This window comes from Leucoraja erinacea, unplaced genomic scaffold (assembly GCF_028641065.1).
Source record: "Leucoraja erinacea ecotype New England unplaced genomic scaffold, Leri_hhj_1 Leri_603S, whole genome shotgun sequence".
Lineage (NCBI taxonomy): Eukaryota > Metazoa > Chordata > Chondrichthyes > Rajiformes > Rajidae > Leucoraja > Leucoraja erinaceus.
Genome location: NW_026576513.1, coordinates 18,493 through 27,312, shown reverse-complemented (window position 1 = coordinate 27,312; position 8,820 = coordinate 18,493). Strand labels below are relative to the sequence as shown.

General features: G+C 47.0%; 1 protein-coding gene across 1 annotated transcript; it reads right to left on the bottom strand.

Annotated features, from left to right (window-relative positions):
- Window positions 1-6,381: 6,381 nt before the first annotated feature.
- LOC129694285 (probable G-protein coupled receptor 139) lies at window positions 6,382-8,514 on the bottom strand. The gene is made up of 2 exons (XM_055630996.1): window positions 7,699-8,514; window positions 6,382-6,441 (listed from the first exon to the last, which is right to left on the bottom strand). Exons 1-2 carry the CDS (start codon window positions 8,512-8,514, stop codon window positions 6,382-6,384), a joined length of 876 nt encoding a protein of 291 aa, XP_055486971.1.
- Between the last annotated feature and the right edge of the window lie 306 nt (window positions 8,515-8,820).

Below are 8,820 nucleotides of genomic sequence, written 5' to 3'. Positions count from 1 at the left end.
GGATGAGCAGCTGCAAGATATAGCGCAGCCAGCAGCGGCCACTTTCGCGGAGCTGGGAAATCGGTACGAGTGGCTGCAGCAGGTTCGGCCGTCAGCGACAGGTGATAGGGTTTGGCCCGGGACGACCACTGTGGAAGATGCGAAAGCCTCTACTTCAGCATCTACCCCAACCTCAACCTCAAGGCCCTCCACAACCACGAATGAAACCAAGAAAATAACTCAGTTACCACCGATAACCATGGAGGTAGGTGAATCTGGGGCTCCAGAATTAATAGGGAGCACGGAAGCTGGAGGGACATTGCAACTTCATTTGGAAGCATGGTGTAATATAACTATGGACAGATATATCCTTAGCAGTATTAAGGGATATCTGATAGAGTTTCTACACAAACAAAACCCTCCAGTACAACATACACCGGACAGAATATACGTGCTTACTAAATTGGAACAAGCTAAAGCTCACATAGAACTACAAAGATTATTCACTAAAGGGGTAATTGAACAAACCAAACCTGAACAACAGGAATTTGTCTCAGACATATTTATTAGAAATAAGAAAGATGGGGGTTGCCATATTAGTATTGATTTATCAACGCTTCACAATGTTGTGCAATATGTTCATTTTAAAATGGATACTTTTAGCACTGCGAAAGAGTTAGTTTCAGCAGGCTACTTTATGGCAAGTATTGATCTTAAAGATGCTTACTATACAATACCCATCAAAGGTAAAATTCTTAAACCAGCTTTGGCATTGCCGCACCAACAAAATCATAGAGTAATGGCATAGTTGGATGATATACTTATTGTGGGAATAACTTATGAATTGGCATGTCAGGCAGTGGTTGCCACAAAACAATTGTTTGAAGAGCTGGGATTCATTATCCATCCAATTAAGTCAAAATTGACACCATTAACACATTTAATATGTTAATGACTTTACTAATACGAAAAGGATTAGAGCACTCAAAATTAATAGAGGCCATATTTGATGGCCAATGGAGCTAACAATTGAAGTCATAAAAGAATTACAATGGTGGGAACACAATGTTAAGTATTGCTCCAACCCAATAGTTATTGACAACCCGTCTGTGGTATTACAAACAGATGCCAGTGCAATTGGTTGGGGTGCAACTGATACCATCTCGAGCTGTGGGGGAGATGGAATATACAAGAAGCTAACCTACTTAACACTAAGGGTATAAATTACTTAGAAATGTTAAGTGCGTTTTATGGGCTAAAATCTTATTGCTCAGGAATGAAACAGCAGCATGTTAGATTGCAGATAGATAATACCTCGGTGGTGGCATATATAAATCATATGGGTGGAAATATATCAACATCTTGTGATGAATTGGCAAACTCAATTTGGCAATGGTGTGTCCAAAGGAATATTTGGTTATCGGCTACGTATCTACCAGGGATACTAATTCAGTGGCAGACACCAGGTCACAAAAATTTATTGAAAGTACTGAATGGATGTTGGATAGAACGGTATTTGCTGTAATCACAGTAAAGTATGGAAGGCCGGATATTGATTTTTGCATCCAGGTAAAATCACCAGTTACCGAGGTATGTATCATGGGAACCAGATCCTGGGGCAAAAGCTACAGATGCATTCTCACTGCACTGGGGGAAATGGTTCATTTATGCATTTCCTCCTTTTCCGCCTAATCAATCGGGTACTAAGGGAAATTCAACAGGATTCGGCATATGGGATTCTCATAGTACCTGATTGGCTTACCCAACCATGGTTCTCCGTGATACAGGACATGGTGCTGGAACCATGTATAACTTTAAGACATAGTCCTAAGTTGCTGGTGCATCCAGTAACTCAGGATAGCCACCCATGCCATAGAAAATATTGATTTATTGGGTTGTAGACTCTAAAAGACCCGCTACGGGACATGGGGCTATCAAAAAGAACTGTGGACATGATCACAGCAGCACAAAGAAGGTCTACACAAAAACAGTATTTAGGTCATATTGGAAAATGGACTAATTACTGCCATAATAACCATCTGGATCACAGAAATAAGGATGTTCCGGCGGTGCTAGAGTTTTTCTCACCAGCCTGCACTATAAAGGACTTAGTTACAGCACTGTGAATAGTGCCAGAAGTGCCTTGTCAAGTTATTTGTGGCAAGGAACAGAAAGACAGTCTGTGGGATCACATCCTCTGGTAGTTAAACTTTTAAGAGGCATTTTTAACACCAAGCCACCCAAAACAAGATACAACCAAATCTGGGATGTAAGTGTGGTCCTGACCATGCTAAGGAATTGGTCGCCGGCTACAGCATTAACTCTGGACAAACTAACTAGGAAATGGTAATGCTGATGGCGCTAGTCACAGCGGAAATATTAAGACTGGATGGCTTGACTATGGCGGCAGGAAGTTTGGTTTTTTGTGATCCATGACATTATTAAACAAAGTAGACCAGAATCAGCGGGGCAGGTCATAGAATTTATGGCCTACCTGGAGGACGAACGCCTCTGTATACTGAAGCACGTTTTGTTATACATTGAAAGGACAAAGGCTATCAGAGGCAAGGAAATGGCTTATTTAATCAGCCATAAGAAACCGTACCGTAGAGTGTCAACTCAGACCATTTCGCGGTGGCTGAAATATGGGTTAAGAAAGGCGGGAGTGGACACTAACATATGTAAATCTCACTCCACCAGGGTTGCAGCTACATCCGCAGCAAAACCCCTTGATGTATCCATGGACCAAATCCTCAGGATTGCAGGATGGTCGTCGGAGAAAACGTTTCAGAAATTTTATAACAAACCAGTTAGCAGTATGGGAACGTTTTCGGGAAAATTTTAAGTTCTGTATGATAATTTATCCCTGAAGAATACAAGGGTTATGATTTGAATTAATAAGATATTATTTATCATTTACGTTAAATAATTGGTATGAATGTTTTGAATATCATTAACAATTTCTCCAAACTACCAAGGCAGTTGTGAAGCATGGACTCGTTCCACGGCATGAGATCACAGAGCTTTGAAATCTTCACGTAGTCACTCACGTGACTCCGAAGTAAAATAGTAAGATTAAACGAGAACTTACCAGTTTGAAGTTTGATCTTTATTTTATGAGGAGGAACGTTGAGGGAATACGTGCCCTCCGCTCCCACCCTCGAATGGTCATATCTTAAACTGCTATCTCTTTAATAATCTTACTATTTTAGGTCATTATAGTGTATCTGTGACCTCACACCGCTGCTTTGAAGGAAGACAATCCATTAAGTCCACACTCTCCCCCTTCTCTCTTACTGTCTGTCACCTGTTTTGGGCACAATTTCTGGCAGTTTCTCAGCCGCCAGCCTGCCAGGTCCGTGTGATTGTACTGCCAGGCCTCAGTGACTGAGCTGCCAGCCCAAAAATCCATTCGGCCCACAAACTCCATACCAGCCCTCTGGAAATCAGTACCTCCGGCCCACAAACTCCATACTAGCCCTCTGGAAATCAATACCTTCGGCACACAACACTCATACTAGCGCAACAGAAAGCCCCCTTCCCACTGGCCAGCAATATTGGAATTGCTGCAGAGGTGGAATTATTGTGTTGGGTATCCAGCCCTCCCGTGTGAGGCCGGGACCCAACGGGTCCCACTTAGTCTAGTTTCTAAATACTTTCAGTAATAAGTCGAAACACAAAGCATTAAATTTTCAGTTAGGTAGGTCCAAAATTAGAATCAGATAATAGGTTTTGGACTCCACGGTCTACATGAATATGTTAAAAAAACGTGTTTTTTTAAGAAGATGTGATTGTACACACACACCTCTCTCCGCCTCTCTCTCCTCACACTCTCTACTCACTCTGACCTCCGCTCTTCCCCGTATCTTCCCGCCTCTCCCCCCACCTCTCCCACCCCCCTGATGGGACCTGCAGTGAATCCATTCAAAAGCATAAGCAGCTGAGAACCACACGGACGCAAAGAGAGCGAATCCCAAGCCTGAAATCTAGGGCAATTTAGATCCACAAGGAAATAAAAAATGGGGGGAGGGGTTGAGTGAGGTCGAGAGAGGGAGGATTATCGGCGGGGGGGGGGGGGGGGGGGGGTTAGAGGGGGACAGGGGGGGGGAGAGTGGGAGGGGAGAGGGTGGAGGGGGGGAGACAGGGGGGAAGGGTGGCAGGGATGGGGTGTGGCAGATGGGAGGCCGGGGGTGAGAGTGGCCGGAGCAGAGGGAGGAGAGGAGAGAGGAGGAGGGAGAGAGTAGGTAGATGGGGGAGAAGAGGGGAGGGGGGTGGGGGTAAAACGGTCTGTGGGAGGCAGATGGAAGAGAGGTGGGGTGGAAGAGAGGCCGGTGGGCGAGAAGCCAAGGGGAGAGATGCCGGGGGGAGAGAGAGGCCGGGTGGAACGAGGCCGGGGGGCGCGGGGAGAGAGTCTTCAGTCCACACCCCAACATCACCTCCGGTGGCGTTTTTTCAATAACGGTAGGAGGAGGGAGGGGTCGGGGTTGGGACGTCACTCGCAGCGCCCCCATGCAGACCCATTGTGACCTCATCAGCGAAAGGCAGTCGTTTTAAATTTCAATGTTGTGTCTTATTTTTGACCATTTTCAGTAATAACTCGAGAAATAAAGCATGAAATGTTCAGATAAGGCGGTTTGGACACCACGGGGAAAATGTCTACCGGAATATGTAAATATTGTATTGTTACCGCGTACATCCACATACAAGATCAGTTATTAGACGAAGTGGCACCCGTCGTGTCCATAGAAATATAGACACATAGAAAATAGGTGCAGCAATAGGCCATTCGGCCCTTCGAGCCTGCACCGCCATTCGTTATGATCATGGCTGATCATCCAACTCAGTATCCCATCCCTGTCTTCTCTCCATAACCCCTGATCCCTTTAGCAACAAGGGCCACATCTAACTCCCTCTTAAATACGGCCAATTAACTGGCCTCAACAGCCTTCTGTGTCAGCGAATTCCACAGATTCACCACTCTCTGTGTAAAAAATGATTTTCTCATCTCGGTCCTAAAATACTTCCCTCTTATCCTTAAACTGTGACCCCCCCACCCCAGCAACAATGGGGGGGGGGGGGCTGTGGCGTCACACACACACTGACCACACCTCACACACACACGCACACACTAACCCCGTCCTTTCATATTGTAACAATATTACTAATTCGCTCATTTTACCCCATCCCTCGCCCTATCGATTTACGCAGAGGGGGTAGGGGTTGGAAGAAAGGGGGAGGGCAGAGGGGGATGGTGCAGAGGGGGAGGGGCAGAGGAGGAAGTGGGGGTGGTGCAGGGGTGGATGGGGGCGAGGGGGGAGGAGGCGAGGGTGGACCGTGGAGGCAGGGAGGGGGGGGCAGAGAGTGAGGGGGGCAGTGGGAGATGGGAACAGAGGGGGAGAGCCGGTTGAGGAGGAGGGGCAGAGGGAGAGGGGTAGGACAGCGGGAGGGCATTGATCCGAGCAACTGCCATCTCACCAGACGTCATAGGACGGACGGGCGGGCGGACACGCGGTCGGGCGGTCGGGCGGTGGGGCTGACGGACGGACGGGCGGCGACAAAAGGACTGCGAATTCTGTCACTTCAGACTTCTTCTCTGGAGGCGTCTTTTGAATAACGGGTAGGGGGGTGGAGGGGCGGGGAGTGGTCGGGGGTGTGAACTCACTCGGGCCGCGTGGAAGTAAGATGCTGCGGAGCACACCCATTCTGGCGTCATCAGCGAAAGGCAGTCGTTTTTAAATTAAAAGTGTTGTCATATTTTGATGTCGAGAAATGAAGCTTGAAATTTTAAGAAAAGTTCATTTTGGACTCCACGGGGAAAATGTCTACCGGAATATGTACAAATGTTACCGTTGCCACATTTTTTTTAATCGCGAAGATGTTTGGTGTATTTGGACATCGAATATAGACATATGCATACTGGGGGATTGATTGGGGACGATCAGCCATGATCACAATGATTGTTGGTGTCGGCTCGTACTAGTATTTTTTTTACTCGTGGACATTTTTCACAGCGTTTAAAAAACGTCACGTGTTTATCGGATTCCCCAAGTACCTATCGTTAGCATTACGCGCCGCTGCGAGGCATCCACGAACTCCTACCGACCCGCTACGGACATTCTCCGAGTTCGAATCAGGGGTAAACTCGGGAGAACTCTAGAATTACCTCTTACTGTGGCGGAGACAAGGGATCAAGGAAAGAGCGTTCACGTCGCGGCCATGTTTCCACCAATCTTTCCACCACCACGCACATTAAGCACAAGAAGTGTAAGACAGACACCATTGTGCAGATGCCGAGATGCCGAGATGCTCTGGCTGAACCACTTCTAATCTCGTGTGTGGACTCGATGAGAAGAAAGCGGAGACAAGCCCAAAACAGTGTCTGTCAACTTTGACGGTGAACTTTCAAATGACGGCGCACACGGCTATATACTTTGATTCGTTCCTGAGCTTCAGGTTGTTGCCCTGGAACACCATCCGGTTTTAGATTATTTCGCGACATCCTATTTAACACGAAATTCCAAAATATTCGTCCGGATGATGTGTGTCTAATTAGCTCTAATCCACATTGGATTAATTTATGGAGTCGCCACGGAACAAGTCGAGGATCCGCCATTTTACAGCCCCCAGACCCGAACCCCGGTTTGGACCATGTCCTCGGATTATGTTATCCCACCGACGGCGGTGATTCCCCCCGCTTCTCATGTTAAGTCCCGCATCCTGCAGACGCGCTGTAGTGAAACAGTCGCGATATTTAAAAGATGATTGGACCGGTGCATTCATAGGAAAGGTTAAAATAATTGCCGGGTTATCGCGAGCAAATAGGACTCGCGGTGACGAGGCGTCTCGGTCAGCAGAGAGGAATTGAACCAAAGTGACAGATTCAGTGATGTATAATCAAGATTCAAGAGAGTTTATTGTCATGTGTCCCAGATAGGACAATGAAATCCTTGCTTTGCTTCAGCACAACAGAATATTGTAGGCATGAATACAGAACAGATCAGTGTGCCCATATACCATTATATAATTATATACACACATGAATAAATAAACAGATAGAGTGCAAATAAACAGATAATGGGCTATTAATGTTCAGAGTTATGTTTGAGTTGAGTTCAATAGCCTGATGGCTGAGGGGAAGTAGCTATTCCTGAACCTGCACGTTGCAGTCTTCAAGCTCCTGTACCTTCTACTTGAAGGTAGCGGGGAGTTAAGTGTGTGGCCAGGATGGTGTGGGTCTTTGATGATGCTGCCAGCCTTTTTGAGGCAGCAAGAGCGAGAGATCTCTTCGATGGTAGGGTGGTCAGAGCCGATGATGGACTGAGCAGTGTTTACAACTTTTTGTAGTCATTTCCGCTCCTGGGCGCTCAAGTTGCCGAACCAAGCCTCGATGCAACCGGTCAGCATGCTCTCTACTGTGCACCTGTAGAAGTTAGAGAGAGTCCTCTTTGACATACCGGCTCTCCGTAATCTTCTCAGGAAGTTGAGGTGCTGATGTGCTTTCTTTATTATTGCATCAGTGTTCTTGGACCAGGAGAGATCTTCAGAGATGTGCACTATATAACTTCTACGAGTGATAGTTCAAATGACCATTGCAGGCTGTTCTATGTGAGTACGTGCGTAGTGGAGATCTCAGATGAATGGGAATATTGGGAGGACAAACATTGATGGGAGCAAATGTATGTTGAACTATCGGCGTGGATCAAAGGGTCACGGACGTACAAGTGCACGAATTACACCCACTGGGAATTTAACCGCGTTCATCAGCTCAGCCCTGAATTTACTCTGGGTCACCACGTAAATACACGTGTTGGTGCAGGTACTGAGCAGCTGCAGGAACACCGACGTGACCTCTGTGATATAGTAATAACCGGTGGGGGTGTAGTCAACTCCCACCTTCGCAATACCGGTAAAGATGAAAAATATGGCCTGTGGTCCCCACAGTAACATGAAACTGGCGGTAATACTGAAGAGTAAAACAATGGATTTCCTGCGGTTCTCCATCTCTGGGTCCTTGTCATTCTCTCCGTTGCTGCGGCCCCGGAGACCCCTGCGGACTCTGCTGGCCGCTACAATCCGCCTGGCCGTCAGCACATTGAGCAGAAGAATCAGGAAGAACGGGATACAAGGGGTTAGAACGCGGTGCGTAACATTATATGCGACCCATGCAGACGACGTATAGTAGGTGGATTTAACGGAGCAATCCCAGGGAAGATTATCAAATTCGTTCGCTGAATCGTACTTAAACCACAGGGGGACGTTCTCCAAACAGCCCAGCACACTCACTGCCCCGATAATCACAGCCGCCGTTCTCTCAGTGCAATATCTTGTTTTCAGCTTCTCACAACAAATAGCCACAAACCGATCGAAGGTGAAGGCCACCGTCAGCCAGACAGAGACCGCGGTGGTTGCAAAGACCAGGACTTCGGTCGCCGCGCACACGGGAGTAATGTTCAACAACGAATATGGGAAGTGAAATTGAATAGTTCTACGCAGAAACGGATCGGTGATGCCGACCAGGAGATCAGACGCTGCCATGGCCACCAGGTAGAGAGTGATGCATTTGGAGAGACCGCATTTACCTCGACAGAGAATCACAATCGCCAACAAGTTCACTGTGAGAGAGAGAGGAGAGATAGTATTGACATAAGGCCCGCGCAAATGTATCTGATGGACATTGTCTGATTGGAAGTTGGAAGGTTTTCAATCATGAATACGTTCAGAGACTACAGCCTTTGGACCACGGTATCCACGCGCCTCGTCAAACACCAATTCTGCCCATATTCGTATGAACTGTCCCCAGATTATAGCATCCATTAACACTGTCCCATGTACAGTAGTTGC

Coding starts and splice junctions, on each gene's coding strand:
- LOC129694285 (XM_055630996.1), bottom strand. CDS start 8,514: ATGGCAGCGTCTGATCTCCTGGTCGGCATCACCGATCCGTTTCTGCGT. Junction 6,442..7,698: donor TGGGTGTAATTCGTGCACTT/GTACGTCCGTGA, acceptor ATGGTGTTCCAG/GGCAACAACCTGAAGCTCAG.